The 16172-nt window shown below is 42.3% G+C and overlaps 1 protein-coding gene across 1 annotated transcript in view; it reads right to left on the reverse strand.

Moving 5' to 3' along the window:
* LOC107722396 (importin-13-like) overlaps positions 1 to 16172 on the reverse strand; it is a 26797-nt gene that overhangs the window by 5630 nt on the left and 4995 nt on the right. The window contains exons 2-16 of the mRNA XM_016530753.1: positions 10980 to 11105; positions 10272 to 10888; positions 8632 to 8772; positions 8329 to 8470; positions 8044 to 8210; positions 6885 to 7005; positions 6641 to 6788; positions 5548 to 5729; positions 5426 to 5452; positions 3700 to 3834; positions 3153 to 3293; positions 2957 to 3037; positions 2747 to 2884; positions 2551 to 2647; positions 1949 to 2001 (exon numbers count right to left, since the gene is read on the reverse strand). Coding sequence (XP_016386239.1) covers positions 1949 to 2001; positions 2551 to 2647; positions 2747 to 2884; positions 2957 to 3037; positions 3153 to 3293; positions 3700 to 3834; positions 5426 to 5452; positions 5548 to 5729; positions 6641 to 6788; positions 6885 to 7005; positions 8044 to 8210; positions 8329 to 8470; positions 8632 to 8772; positions 10272 to 10888; positions 10980 to 11105 — 2316 coding nt within the window. The remainder of the gene's footprint in view (positions 1 to 1948; positions 2002 to 2550; positions 2648 to 2746; positions 2885 to 2956; positions 3038 to 3152; positions 3294 to 3699; positions 3835 to 5425; positions 5453 to 5547; positions 5730 to 6640; positions 6789 to 6884; positions 7006 to 8043; positions 8211 to 8328; positions 8471 to 8631; positions 8773 to 10271; positions 10889 to 10979; positions 11106 to 16172) is intronic.

Raw genomic sequence — 16172 nt, forward strand, 5'->3', positions numbered from 1 at the left:
GGGAGGCTGGGCGGGACCAGTGACTCAGAAAGATGAAGAGAGTCAGGTAGGCTTAGGGGAAACAAAGTCTCTACCTCTCCAAACTGAAAAACACAGTCCAGGTCCAACAAACAATCACTCTCAGTGGTGGGAGGGTGAGCAGGGATTGCATCTATCCCCTCGTATTCCACGTGAACTCCCTTCGGCACGTGTGGTATTGCTGGCTTATACACCTGGTCAGACGTGGTAATTGGCTCAGGCTCCAGGGCAATGTCAGGCTCAGTTGCTTCTTTTCACGATGGCTCTCCCGTCGCGGTGGGCTCTGACTCTCCGTGCGGTGGGCTCGAGCAGACGCTCCGTGCAGCGGGGTGGTGACTGGCTGGGCACTGGTTTAGCAGTGGGGCTGGTGTTGTCGTCAGCTGCTCTGACGGTAAAGGCTGATCCACAGGAAACCAGCACCCACTCCACATAGTCATAAAAGCTGCCTCGAGGACCCTCCATGGACAATGGTGACTGACGGGGACGAAGACGACTGGACAACAGTAGTGGCTGATGACTGAGGAGAATGAATAAATGCACAAAATCCAATTAAAAATAAAAAGCCTCTTAGGGCAATTTGGAGAGGAGGTGGGAGAGGGAGGCTGGGCGGGACCAGTGACTCAGAAAGATGAAGAGAGTCAGGTAGGCTTAGGGGAAACAAAGTCTCTACCTCTCCAAACTGAAAAACACAGTCCAGGTCCAACAAACAATCACTCTCAGTGGTGGCGAGCAGACGCTCCGTGCAGCGGGGTGGTGACTGGCTGGGCACTGGTTTAGCAGTGGGGCTGGTGTTGTCGTCAGCTGCTCTGACGGTAAAGGCTGATCCACAGGAAACCAGCACCCACTCCACATAGTCATAAAAGCTGCCTCGAGGACCCTCCATGGACAATGGTGCACATGTGGCGGTGTTCAGTCCGGCGTGCAGGAACGCGCACAGGCACTCGTTCGGGAAGATGGTCTGATCGATAAGACAGAGGAATACTTCCAGGTGTTCCTCGAGGGAGCGATCTCCCTGCTCAAGGCAGAGCAGGGTGACGGCAGTGATATGGTCCATGACAGGAAAAAACAAACAAAAAACAAAAACACTGACAAACTGAAAAATAAAACACAAGAAAGACATGCTGCTACTTTCTTTCTTGGGTCCCGTCTTTTGTCATGGCTACGTTGTGATAATGATTCAAGATTCAAGATTCAAGATTTTTATTTGTCACATATATGGTTATATAGAGAATACATGACCAGCAGTGAAATGTAAGTCAGGTCCGCTCCATGGACAGTGCAATTATTAAAGAATACAAACACAAGAAAATTATATATAAATATAGGTATATTTATAGGTAAAAAAGATACAAAAATAAGAATAAAATAAAATGCACAGGACAGTATACTGTAGACTTAATAAATATTAAGATGAGCAGGAATGTACAAGAGAAAACGTGCAAACAGGTTGTACAGGGTAGTTACACAGCAGCAATAGAGTTAAAAAAGTAAATAAATAAAATATTACAGAAATTGCTGTGTGCAAGTGGCAAAGTGAGAGCACGAAGATGAAGAAGATTATATCAAAAGTCTTTAATCCAACAAGGGTAATCCAAAAAGGGTAACCCAACATACAGGTAAGCATACATGCAGACATTAACGACTCAAGAACGGCCCACTAAAACTGAACACAAAGGAACTTAAATACATGACCAAACAAGGAAGATTAACAAGACACACCTGAACCAAATGACACAATTAACACAATGAAGGTAAACGGTGCAAAAAGGAAAACAAAGTCCATGAGGTCATGACATTTACATGGTAAAAAAATTAGAAGTGGTAATTTTTTAACAATGAAAATTGATCTAAAATATGTAATCTACTGTATGTAAATATATGTAGATTAGCATCTAAAGTCTGCAGACTATGGCAAAAATAAACCACAGACCTGAATGTGAAGCTGCATAAATGACTCCACCACATCTGGATGATCTCTGGAGCCTACAACAACATTTTCCTATGGTAAGAATGACTGTAAATTCATACATTAATGTCATAACAATTATCGTAAAATTGTGCATGTTGAGGGTATTTTTTATTTATTTCACTAGCCAACAAAAGCGTCTGATTACTGAGATAAAGTGAATAGTATTGGTAATATAATGCTGGTCACGTGATCTCAACATAGCAGCCACCATGCTTTTTCAAGGCCAGTCATGTACTTGGTAATATTTGTCATATTTACTATTCATTTCTTTAGGGGTAAAACTTTTAATAGTGGAAAAAGTTACTTGATATACCATTAAAGGGACAGTTCACCTAAAAATACCCCCCCCTCAAAAAAAAAAAAAAAACAAGAACAAAAACAAGCTGGTCATTCAGGTTTAGAACGATATGAAATGAAAATCAATGAAAATGATTTTTCGTCTGGAGATAAATATCCCTTTAATTGACTTTTTCTAAGAATTTGAATTGATTAATCACTTTAAATTCAGACCTTGATAGAACTCATTGTTAATATATTGATAGTGACTCATTCTAATCTCTTACCGAGCTGAAAAATGGATATGGTGATGTTGGTAATCAGCTCCAACAGAGCAGTGATTGGAGAAAAGAGATCCTTCTCACAGCCAAAAATGTGAACTAACTAGAGGGAAACATGAAAAGAAAAAACAAATGATATTTATGATGCTTGACCTATCATCAAGCAAATAACTGTATTATGTAAAGTAGACTGTGTCATTACTTGTCTTGTGAGGTCTAAAGCCGAGGCTTGTGGGTAAGCGCCGAACATCTGACCAATGAGCTCACAGAGCTGAGTCACCAGTGGTGCAAAGTCATGGAGAAGGGTCTTCAGTGATTTCTCAAAGGCAGCACACACCGCCTGAGATGAGGTGAGAGAAAAGTGAATCTTTCATATACTCACGCAAACACACACACGTTCACAAACACTGACCTCGACCACCTCCGGTTCATTCAGCCACTTGTTGAGAATGATCTGGATCAGAGGGAAGGCCTGCTGCAGGACAACCACCACCTGAGAAATGCCCAGAACAGCTGTTGGGTGTTCATTTTACGGGTCTGTTTGATTCAAACATGCATTCTAATGAACAATAGCTGATTGGAGTTTGAGTCTCGATGGGCTGTCATACCGGGTTGTTGTTGTGTGGCGGTGTTTGGACGGGCCTCATGACCTCCAATCTTTCGCTTTGCTTGTTTAGGTCAAATGTGGAGAAGAGATTGGCCAGCAGGCCGAGGATGTGGACTATAGGAAGCTTATTAGCAGAGCTGGGCTGCATCGAAGGGTAAAAGAGAGTAAAAATGCTGAGTAAAAATTAAACTGCTGCTTTATAAAGTTATGAGGTAGACAAACTTAAAGGAACAGTTCAGCCAAAAATGAAAAGTCTGTTGTAATTTACTCACCCTCATGTCATTCCAAACCTGTATGACTTTTTTTCTTCTGCAGAACACAAAATATTTGAAAGAATGTTTTAACTGTTTTTTATACAATGAAAAGTCAGTGGGATCCAAAACAACACTGGACACTATTGTCTTTATATTTTGACATTTTTCAAAATATCCTCTTCCGTGCTCCACTGAATTCAAGTTTGGAATGACATAAGGATTTAACAAACAAAAAAAACTTCTTTGGAACTATATTTATTGTGTACTATACAAATCAATTTTCTTGCTCCTCACCGGCTCATTGGCTAGTTTCTCTAGCTGCTGGATGTGAGGGGTGACCAGGGAGAGCAGCTTCCCCAGAATCTCGTCACTGGGCAGGGCTGAGAGCAGGAACCCCAGCGCCTGCATTATCCACATACACTGAGGACTCTGTACAGAAGACTTACAGTCAATCCCACTGTGAAATGACTCTTAAGCACGATCAGCTTCATGTCCGGTCCATTCATATAAATACAGATGAAAAATATATAATCAAAATTTCAAATTGAACTAATGATCTGTTTACGCTTATAAGATTTTCAGTCATTTTTGAATGATGTAATAAAAAAAAAATGGTTTCCCCAATCTAGGATTTTTTTTTTTTAGATATGCAATCTTAACAACAGCAACAACAAAAACTTTGTTAGAATAATCTAGGTTGGCTGTTCTCTGTCAAAATGTAATGAGAAAGACGGTAACACAGCAATTTTAAAAAATGTGTTAAATAAAATCTACATATCAGTCACAATGTTGAACAGACACACACACACACAGAAATGAAGGGGTGAGAATATTAAACATCCATAGTGCAAAACACACACACACACAATCTTACACGGACAGAGAGAGTGAAATGAACGGAAGTCTAAGTCTGTACCCAGCAGGCAGCTTGATATCAATTTGACGTCAAATATTAGTCTTGACAGAGATGCCGTAACATCATTTTAAATTAAGTTTGGACAGCAATTTATTCCAGTGGTAATTGGGTGAAAATAGGAAGTTAATCCCACACTGAAATTGTTTTAATGTATATGATGGCCAATATTTTTGACGTTCAATTTACACCAAATCAATGTCATGTCGTGTTTTTGATATCAGTTTTATTTGCATATTTGACCTGTTTTTGACGTCAATTTTGATGTCAATTTGATGTCTGTTCAACATCATTTGCCCACTGGGTAAGCATTACTGAAAAAAATAACACTTCAAAAAAAGACAAATGATAGCTGGATAATGTCAAAATCATTTCTACTACATATACTGGCCATTATTGTCATAACATGATTTTGGCCCGGCATGCTCAAATACATGATACATTCTCAATTTACTTAGAGTCATTGTATAAAAGTGTAGATTTTACTACAGTGAAGTTCCATAAGTTTGATTATTTGTTTTTAAAGGGATAGTTCACCCAAAAAATTCTGTCATCATTTACTCACCCTCAAGTTGTTTCAAACCTGTATGAGTCTCTGTTGAACACAAAAGAAGATATTCAAGACATTGACTTCCATTGTATATTTTTTCCATACTATGGAAGTCAGTGGCTACCGTCAACTGTTTGGTTATCAACATTATTCAGAATATCTTATTTTGTACTCAACAGAAGAAAGAAAGTTTTACAGATTTGGAACAACTTGAGGGTGAGTAAATGATGACTGAAGTTTCATTTCTGCTTAAACTATACTTTTAAACAAATGATGGTAAAAATAGAGAAATGTAATATATCTAAATGACCTAAAATCCCAAAAGAAGTACATAATTTTTCTGATACTACATCAAGAACATTAGTTTTACATCAAGTTACACTCTTACTGTCTCCCCGGTCAAAAATGTCCATGAATAGCCAAGGTGTGACTCTTTTTTTAAAAGCTTAGAGGGGGTTAGGCATTATACAGTGTAATCCTGTTTTTTATTTTTACTAGTGTAAGGTTACAGTTACAGTGTTACCAACACTAATCAAACACAAATGGATTGGACTTACTTTATGGATGTCTTTGACAAGCACTGCCTGAGACCAAAAAGACCACAGTGAGCTTTGTACATTACTCACTGACATTGGTTTGCTACAACTGTAGCACTTCTAGGCGAAATGTTTTTTTAAACCTGTGAGACGGCCATGATGTCACTGGCGTGAAGGTGGAGGTCATGTCGACATTCTCGGCAGATTCTCTTCAGAGCAGAAACACAAGCCACGGACAGTTCCGGGTTGGACAGACCATGCAAGACCACAGGCAGGACACTCGCCAACATGAGCGAATGATCGGCCAACCACTCGGCCAAAGAGCCTACAAGAAATCATGACAGCAGTCAATGACTTCCAACCCTAAGAATTAAACTTCACCATGAAAACAACTGAATCACAGCATCTATTGTATCAGTAGTTGTGTCCCAAATTATGCACTATACACTATTTACTTATGCACTATGTACTTAAACGTATAGTGTATGAATTTTATAAGGTTATTTTGTCATCCTGCATCAGAGTCTGACTGTATGTATTATCATTTAAAGAGACATGCACCGAAACAGGTCACTGTGAACAGAGCTGTTTTTGAAAAGGTAAAAAGGGTGTTGTTTTACTCGACCATTGAGGAATTTTAACCAAAGTATGTTACAGATATTTCAGGATGACCCTAAAGAATCATACCAGCTTGAGGAAAATGGGCATCCGATGTCCCCTTTAATGAATCTAAGACTTTCTGCTCCAATTTAAAGGGGTCATATGATGTTGCTAAAAAGAACATTATTTTAGTTTAGCTTTCACAGCGAAACACAGAGCCTTCACGACATGGCGGCGGCAACAACAATACTACAGCAAGAATAAAAGTTACGCCTTCTTTCTTTGCGTGAACATTTGGGCGGCGTTATGCAAATCTTCCCACATAGTGAGGTAGATATGTGGGGGCGTGTTAGAACGAGCCGTTTTAGGTAGGCGTGGCTGACTCTTAACTTTTATAAAGAATATCTCTTTGGATTTGAGACTTTAGTCTTTGCAACTTTACAGATCTTCTTTATGCACCAAGAGCTTGTAACACTCCAAAGAGAAAGGAAAAATTGAAATCGCATCATATGACCCCTTTAAGACCTTTTTTATTGCCTTAATTTGTGGAGGGCAAATTAAGACTTTTTAAGACCCGCAGAAACCCTGATTTGTAGAATACATTTGCAAGTTATGCTTACAAATGAATGAGTGTACCTATGGTGAACATGATGGTCTCAGCCAGCTGAACATTGTTTGCTGTGATGAGAGGAATCAGACCAATCAGTCCTGGAATGACGTCTGAGTAACTGACATCTACTGTCTCAGCAATGGACTGAAACCCAAACAGCAGAGCCTCTATATCCTCCACGGGAGAGAGGGAGATGACACAGAGATATTGTTCAATATAAGACATGACATATACACTGTATTAATAAGACAGTGCAACATTAGGACTGACTTGCCATGAGGAGGGGTGTGTTGTGTCTGTCAGCAGTGTGCCGAGTTTATCATACAGGTTTCTGAGGAGCTCTGGGCCCAGCAGCTCATACACATACATCAGAGTATCGGAGATGTCAACCCTGAAATCCAATTAAACTGGCTTATTATTGCATTATGATACAAATGAAAAATAAATGAAGACTGAATGGATCTCAAAGAAATAAACACTTTTTAGAAGTATTTTTAAGCAGCCTGCCTTGTAATATTAATGCTGTTTTTCAGGGCACCAATAAGTATTGGTGTATTAAACTTTGTTGTATAATTCATCTTAGACCATTTTCCATATATTGGACCTACAAAATGATGCACTGATAACTTAAATATACTAAATACATTTGCCCAAATACATTTCAGTTATATGCTATAAACATACTGTAAACAGCATGGCTGAAGAAAATAAATATATTTTTCAAATTGAAAATATACCGTATTTAGTTTAAACCCTCAAATGCCAAAATATATTACAAGATATACTTTATGGGGTTAATCAATTTTCATTCTTAAATTTTAAATCTTAAAAATGTATAGATAGTTTAGATATTATATATTAGATGTTCAAAATATGTATTAGGGAATAGAATTAACTAAACCTACAGAATATATTTTAAAGTCTATACATTTTGGGCACTTAAAATGGAAGTAAATGGGGCCAATTTAAGGAGAATTTAAAAGCGGAAATGTGAAGCATATAATTTTATACAATGACTTACATGAATTCTTCTGTTAAAACCTGTGCATTATTTGAGCTGTAGAACGGTTTCAATAAAAGATTAGTAAATGATTTTTACACTAAACTTATATAAACATGTAACCTGTTCATGTCTTGTCACTGCATTTTATGAATTGGGTCCATTCACTTCCATTGTAAGCACCTCACTATTTTTGCTTTTATCTATCTTTTTAAAGAAAAACAGTGACACATGGAAATGAATTTTTACGGTAACCAACCAAGAATATTCCTTTACCCAATTGTAATCTGTGATGCCATTATTTCCACTTGTTGATTATTGACTCTATTTATATCTTTCCTCCATTTGATGAGAGTATCCCTTAAAAACATTTAAAAAAGTGAATAAACAATTTTGCATTTTGAACTGTTCTTAAAAATCTAGTTTAACCTGTAGGTCCTGAACTGCTCTTTGTCATCTGCGGACCACGTGGCGTAGTCCTCATCTCTGGGGAAACTGGCCTTCTGCAGCAGAACATCCACCAGCTGGAAGTACACAGGTCTGTAGATCTGTAGATAGAGCGTCTGCCGCTCAACATCCAATGATGTTATATCGTCCTGAAACAAACAGTCAATTCAACACCACCGGCACTCAAAACATCATATCTGCTCCAGTTGAGTCAACGCAACACCAGTTGCCATCCAACTTGAGTGATTTTTCGGGGTGGTCTTGTACCTGTAGGGTGTACCAGAATGTGAGTGTGAGCGAGCTGGAGGTCTCATCCACAGGATAGTGTCCAGGTGTTCCTGTGCAGGACATAATCATGCTCACTAGAGCCTGAAAGCCCTGCCAGCGATCCACCTGCTCCAGAAGAGTCCTGGGGAGTTTGAGAGGGACAGAGAGAGGGAAAAAGGTTTCACCAAACAGACAAGGGCAGTCAGATGATGAACTGGCCTTCTTATAGACCCAGGCCATACGAGGTCACATAGACTGTTATTAATGGGAGATTAATGATGCATATAAGTCATTATGTCCAACCTGCAGTGCGTTTCTCCCAGAGCTACAGCAATGCGACAGATTCCATGAGATGTCTCCATATCTCCATCCTGCACTGCTTTCTTTAGCTGCTCCTGAAGACCCAGCACCTGAGGAACAACCTTCAGCAGACTGTCTGCAAACCTCCACACGCACAAACACAGACTATCAAAATTAGTATTTCTTACACAACCTTCTGTGCACCAAGGTTTTGAAATTTGTCAATTGACAATTACTTGTAATTAGTTTCCTTGTGTAAGGGAAAATGTAATCAGTTATCATTAATTATCAGCCAATCATCAATTATCAGCCAATATTGCATGCACAATATTGTTTTGTTTGTGCATAAAATTAGTTAATTTCTTGAAAAAACATACACGAACTGCAGGAATGTTGTTTGAATCATTTGTTTTATGGCACATTTCGAAAGGAATATTAATCTTTCATGCTAAATATTATCAGACTGCTTTTTACTGTGCTTCAATTAAATTTTCTTTATTATGTAATAAAGTAGTATACAGGTGTAGATTTATAATGTCTGCTATTTTTCCTTAATATGAAAATAATTATGACCTTATCAGTTTTGGCATTTGAACAACACTATGGCATTATGGCAACAAAATATGCATCAAATTCTATGCACATTTTATCAGAATATGTTCAAATGTTGTTCAGTTATCTATCAATTTTACTGCAAAAATTCCCCTATACATAAAACAAACACTATAAACAGTGGTAACCTGCAATTGTTTCCTTAAAGAGCCATTTCTACCTGATTTAACTCATGAATGAATATATTTAGGTTAATTCAGAGATATTAAATAATATTTCTAAATAAAATAAGTTCATTTAGATTTTACGATTTTTAGGTTATGATTTTTTGTACAATTCACAAACACTTTCTGTCTGTCTGACAGATAATACGCTCATTATATTTAGGCCTAAACTTGAGATTTATGTATTTGAATTACATATTAAATTTCAATCCATTTAAACAGTTTTAATATAAAGTAATAAACATGACAAAATGTGATGCATATTTGTCAGTCATACATAAATAAGACGGGTAAGATTTCTGCACTCAAAAAATCATGGTATAGTTTATTATTATGTCTTTTTTTATTTTATTTAAATAATCATATTCAAAATGCATTTATTCAAATTGCTTAAATCTGCAAATCTATTGTGAATCCATTGTGAAAACAACTAAATTTTTTCAGTTAAAAAGTATGAACTTGGTTAAAATATGACAAGTTGTTAAACAAGCAATAATCAGTTAGTTAAAATGTATGAGATTGAAACAAATTGGAGTTTTTGGTGACATAAACCTATATTTAAACCTGGTTACTTTGTATTTAAAACACATTCAGTTTGTTAGAAATCTTGCCTGTTCCTTACATGTTTCATTTATGTATTACTGACAAATATACCTCATATTTATATAAGTTAGTTTATGTTAAAACTGTGTAATCCAAATGGATGGAAATTTCCTATGCAATTCAAATACATAAATCTTAAATTTAAACATTGATCTGGCAAGAGAAAGGAAATAGTGTGATGCTCAGGGAAACAGACTGAACTATTAATATACGACAGGAACTAGTGCTTATTTTAACAGTACATACTGCTGTGTCGTATCTCACCTCTGACAGTCAGGCTGTGAGATGATGCTGACGATGGTCTCTACAGCTGTGTCAAACAGCTCAGACTCCTTCAGCAGAGCAAAGCAACTCTCCAGCAACCCCTCGCTGTCTTTTAAAGCGATGCCCAGCGTGAGCCAGGAGGACACACATCTCAGCACCCGCTCTCTGACCGGACAGGGTGCGTCCGGCCGCTGTAGTAACTGCTGGAACAGGGAGCAGACCGAGCTCCAGTCCACAGCAAGAGCGCTTCTCAGCTGGGAACGCCGAGAGGCCGGGATCCTGCTGCTTTGAAGCTCCTCGGGCAGAACGGCGAGAAGCTCTAGAAGCGCGAGGCATCGGGCTTGACCGTCAGCCTCCGTCACACCCTCTCCAGTTTGGAAGGCACACAGAAGGTCTGGTACTGCCGTCGGCCACGTTTCGGGTAGGACGTGAAGGACCAAAGAGGCCAGAGCGACACAGAGTCTCGTCAGCACCATCTTAGGCCCTGATGCAAACTGGCCGACCTGAGCAATGAGCTGCGAGCGGAGCGAGTCTAACTGACCGGGCGGGAGGTCAGACCAGTGGCGGGAGATTTTAGCATGCAATGTGCTTGCCCCAAAGAACTGGATCTCAGGAACCTAATTTGAAACCAAATAAATAAGAACTATGAATGTAATGCAATGAAATTCATACATTTTAAAGTGTGGTGTAGTCAAACCCACTGCTTACTTTGTCTGGCTGGAGCAAAGCCCAGCAGAAATGCCAGGCTTGTGGTGATGCTTGGGCTTGTGTGAGCCACTTTTGGGCCACATTCTTCTTGTCCATATCAGGGTCATAGTAAAGCTGCTGAAGAGCCTACAGAACATTAAGAGACCAAAGATGGTTCCTATTATAATTACACTACTTGTGAAAAGGTTGAAATCATTAAGAAAGAAGTCTCTTATGCTCACCAACAAAAAACAGTAATACTTAATTTAAAAGAACAGTTTTAATTATATTAAAATGTCTTTACTGTCACTTTTGGTCAATTTAATGCATCCTTGCTAATAAAAGTATTAATTAAAATTTTTTTACTTAACCCCAACTTTTGAATGGTAGTCTGTCATGGTTTCCACAAAATTATTAAGCAGCAAAAACTGTTTTCAACATTGATAATAATAGTACATGTTTCTTGAGCAGCGAATCAGCATATTAGACTGATTTCTGAAGGATCATGTGACACTGAAGACTGGAGTAATGATGCTGAAAATGCAGCTTTGCATCACAGGAATAAATTACATGTTAAAATATATTCAAATAGAAAACAGTTCCCTATCGATACTTCACTCGTACTGCGTCGCTAGACGCTTATGGGGAAAACTCCTTTCTCCGATAACTGAAGCCCTTTTAATAATGCAGTGTAACTGCACGGCCATTGGTTGATTGGTTGACCACTTCAATGATGAGGTAGCGGAACTGCATGAGCCTATGGCCACGAAGCCCACTAGAGCCCGCCAGAATGGGCGGGGCCATCTGACCATATAAGTGGGCATTCTGACAGAATCCTCAGATTAATTCTCCTTCAGCGACGACAATCATCTCCTCGCTGATCTAAGAGACTTGAAGCCACTCGCCGTTGACACACCTTAGCAGCAGATAGAGGCTGACTCAGCTCGTCCCCTGCCGCCATCCAGCGAGCCTAAAAAAGCAAATTTTATAGAGCAAATTTGCAGTGTTGTTGCAAATGCCGCGCCATCATTGCGCCTCATGCAGAACTTCCCTGCACGCTGATGACGGCCACTCAGAGTGCGTTTCCTGTCTGTGTAAGTCCCACGCAGAAGCCACTCTCACAGAGATGGAGTGTTCTCACAGCAAGAACATGAGTCTCTCCTTTCTGCGTGCTCGGATCGCTTTCTTTTCAGAGAGTGACTTCGCCCTTCGCGCCCTCGCATTTCATTCCTCCCAAGAGCTTATGAGGAAGAAACAGCGGGGAAGAAGAACACAGTGCCCAGATGCGAGTGAGCTCACGCCGGCTCAAGCCCCGCGTGCCTCACGCTCACCACGCAGAGATGACTCTCCCGTTCTCTTTTCCCACCCAGACCAGCATCCCTCACAAAATCATGGCGTGCTCCCTACTCTGCTCGCCTCTGTACGTCTGCTTCATCCGCCCTCACCTCCGTCGACGGCGCTGAAGAGGAGGGCTACGAGAAGCTGCCTCCACTGGATGAGTCAGTGGCCGCGCACCTTTGCCTGCCCACTGCCATCGGATGGAAGGCTAAGGTCTCCCAGCTATCCAAGCCGTGTATGACTACTTCGGACCTCGCTGGACGCGCCTACTTCTCAGCTGGCCAGGCGACTTCGGCGCTTCACTCTATGGCCGGGCTCCAGGTCTTTCAGGTCAAACTCCTCCACTGCATGGACGAGTCCGGACCTGACCCCACGGCTTTCAAGGAGCTGGAGGTCAATGGCCAGTCTAGTGGTGCTGGAGCTCCACTTATGGCTAAACCTGACTGAGATCAAGGGGCAGAAAAGGTTCCCTTCCTCGACTCTCCGGTCTCCCCTACGGGGCTTTTTGGACTTGCCGTCGATGGCTTTGCAGAGAGCTTCACCTCCGCACAGACGCTACCCGTTCCCGAAGCGCCAAGGACCCCGGCCCAAGCTGACGCTGAGGCATTGTCCTGATCTGCGGGACAGGAAGAGGAAGGGGCAAAGTCTCACTACAGCCGGACCACCCCTCAAACAGCCTCTGTTATACCTCTAAGCACCCAGTTCAGTTCCGGGTGCCGACAGCAGTATGTTTGTTGTAAATGCTGTTGTATATGCTGGGCCCGTTCAAAAAGCGCCCACACAACCATTTGCTGTTATAGCAGGCAAAATAAAACACAAACATTCTCAAAAACAGAGAAAATTTCTTCTTTCACTTATCACGAGTGTCAAGTCCCCTCACGGCGACCCACCACCCGAACCAGCCCAACCCCTTGCCTTGTGGGCCAAGGCCTGGCGGGCCATCCCCGGAGTGTCAGATAGGGTTTTGGGGATCATAGAACGAGGTTATTCTCTTCAGTTCGCTTGGAGACCCCCGCACTTCAGCGGCGTGGTTCCCACCTTAGTGCAGAGCAAGGACACTCGGGTCCTGCACTCCGAGGTGATGAATTTACTGGCAAAAGGAACGGTGGAGACGGTTCCGCCAGCTCAAAGTGAGTCAGGCTTCTAGAGCCGCTACTTCCTCATCCCCAAAAGGGGATCTCAATCTCAGGCACCTGAACTGCGCCCTCATGAAACTGCCGTTCAGGATGACCACTTTGAAGCAGATCCTCTCGCAAATATGCCCAGGGGACTGGTTATTCTCTCTGGACCTGAAAAAAACTTACTTTCACATCACAGACGATTCTTGCTTTTGAGGGAGTGGCATATCAATACACGGTCCTCCCCATCGGACTGTCCCTGGCTCCTCGCACTTTTATGAAGTGCATGGATGCAGCTCTCTCCTCTCTGAGAAAGATGGGTGTCCGCATTCTGAACTACCTCGACGACTTGCTCGTTTTAGCCCAGTCAGAGGCTGAGCTACTATCTCACAAATCCCTCCTCCTCAGCCACTTGGAGTGCCTAGGACTCAGGGTCAATTTTGCCAAGAGCTCACTGTCCCCCAGCAAACGAATCTCGTTCCTGGGGGTAGTTTTCGACTAAACCCAAATTAGGGTGATGGTTGCGCCAGATCGTTCACTGGCCATACAGCAGCTGGCGGCTTCCTTCAAAATTGGAGCCTCTTGCCCTCTCAAGACGTTTTTAAAATATGCTAGGCCTCATGGAATCCGCATCACCAGTGCTACAGTTGGGCCTGCTTCGCGTGAGGCCCCTACAGTACTGGCTGAAACCGCAAGTTACCCCCCAGGTGTGGAGTCATGGACGCCTTCGAGTCAAGGTGAACCAGGCCTGCGTAGCAGATTTGGCCCCTTGGAGAGATCCTCAGTGGTTCGAGTGGGGTGTGACCATGGGTATTGTCCACAGAAGGAAGGTTGTCTCGACAGATGCATCCAATACGGGTTGGGGAGCTCTGTGCGAGGGCAGATCGACCTTCAGCTCCTGGTCGGACATGGAAGGATGGGTACACATCAACTACCTCAAAATTCTGGCACTATGTCGAGGCCTTCAGACCTTCTTACCAGACCTGAAGGGACACCATGTACTGGTCCGTTCGGACAGTATGACAGTAGTGTCTTATATAAATCACCACGGCAGGCTCACCTCGAAGCGCCTTCACGAGATGGTAAAGCGCCTCTTGGAATGGGCAGAACTTAACTTGAGCTCATTGAGGGCAACACATGTGCCGGGCATATTGAATCAAGGAGCAGACATGCTGTCTCGGAGCAACGTCCCCTAAGAGGAGTGGATGCTCCATCCGCAAATGGTTCAAAGAATCTGGGAGATCTTTGGCAGGGCAGAGATCGACCTCTTTGCCTCAGAAGACAACTCTCATTGCCCAACTTACTTTTCGAAGGACATGGACGCGTTGGCGCATGACTGGCCCAACCTCCTCCTTTACGCTTTTCCCTCGATTGCTCCCAGGTAATCAGGCGAATCAGGGAACACAAATGCAAGGTCCTCCTAGTGGCCCCGCTCTGGAGGAATCAGCTGATAGCAGCCCCCTGGCCCATTACCCTGAGACAAGACCTTCTCTCTCAGGCGAACAGGACGATTTGGCACCCCCAGCCCGAGCTGTGGGGTCTGCACCTATGGGCTCTTGATGGGAACCTACAAACCTCCCAGAGAGTGTCTTAAATACTACCTCACAGGCTTAGAGCCCCATCTACGAGATACCTCCGTCTTCTCCGCCTGGTGCACAACACGCGGCAAAGACTCAACTTCCTGTGACATATCGGTGATATTGTCCTTCCTCCAAGAGCTGTTGGATAAGGGCCGTTTTCCTTCCACGCTCAAGGTCTATGTAGCAGCTATAGCAGCTTTCCACGATCCTATAGCAGGACAGTCAGTGGGCAGAAACAACTTGGTTGTTCGCTTTCTTAAGGGATCCAGGAAGCTTAATCCACCTCAGCCCCTTACCGTTCCTGCATGGGATCTGCCCACGGTCCTGAGGGCCCTTAAGGGTTCCCCCTTTGAGCCGCTACAGTCAGCAGACCTACGGACTTCTGGGCTCTGAGAATTTACATTGAGTGTTCTGCTGCATTCAAGCAGTCGGAACAACTCTTTGTATGCTTCGGTGGCCGCACCAAAGATAATTTCTCGGTGGTTAGTTGATGTTATTGCACAAGCATACTCCTCCCTGGGCCTACAATGCCCCATAGGAGTAAGAGCACACTCCACAAGAGATGTAGCCTCCTCTTGGGCATAGTCTAGTGGTGTGTCCATAGCAGACATTTGTGTGGCGGCCGGCTGGGCCTCGCTGTCCACCTTTGCCAGGTTCTATCATTTGGACGTCCCGGCCTTATAGGCTCGGGTCCCTCTGCGAGTCTGTGAAGTTTCAGCTCAAAATATCCCACAGATCATTTTGAAAATGCCTATTTTGAGTGGAAGCAGAAACACGCTGTTTTTCGTGCCTGTCTCTTTAATTGCAAATGAGCTGCTGCTCCCCGCCCCCTTTTCCAGAATAGAGCTGTGCCTTTACAGCTCGTACCTGCTAAAAAACATCTGTTTTGGTTCTGATTATCATGTTTATCGCACTGAAACCATGCGTTTTAAACCGGATTAGTTTAAACTTCTGATATACGTTTTCTGAGTGCACACATCTGAAGCACACGCACAGAAAGCGGCTGTCACAGCATGTGAGTACTAAACTAAGTTCTCATTCACAAACAAGTTTACGTTAAAAACACACATGAGTTACAAAAACAGTCGGTTATGTCTGTGAAGGTAAACAGCTGGGAAATAAATTGCATGTTTATTTTAGATCTAAATAGTGTTCTGTGCTCGTCTGTGCAGACAAAG

Source organism: Sinocyclocheilus rhinocerous, unplaced genomic scaffold (assembly GCF_001515625.1).
Source record: "Sinocyclocheilus rhinocerous isolate Xijiao unplaced genomic scaffold, SAMN03320098_v1.1 scaffold161, whole genome shotgun sequence".
Lineage (NCBI taxonomy): Eukaryota > Metazoa > Chordata > Actinopteri > Cypriniformes > Cyprinidae > Sinocyclocheilus > Sinocyclocheilus rhinocerous.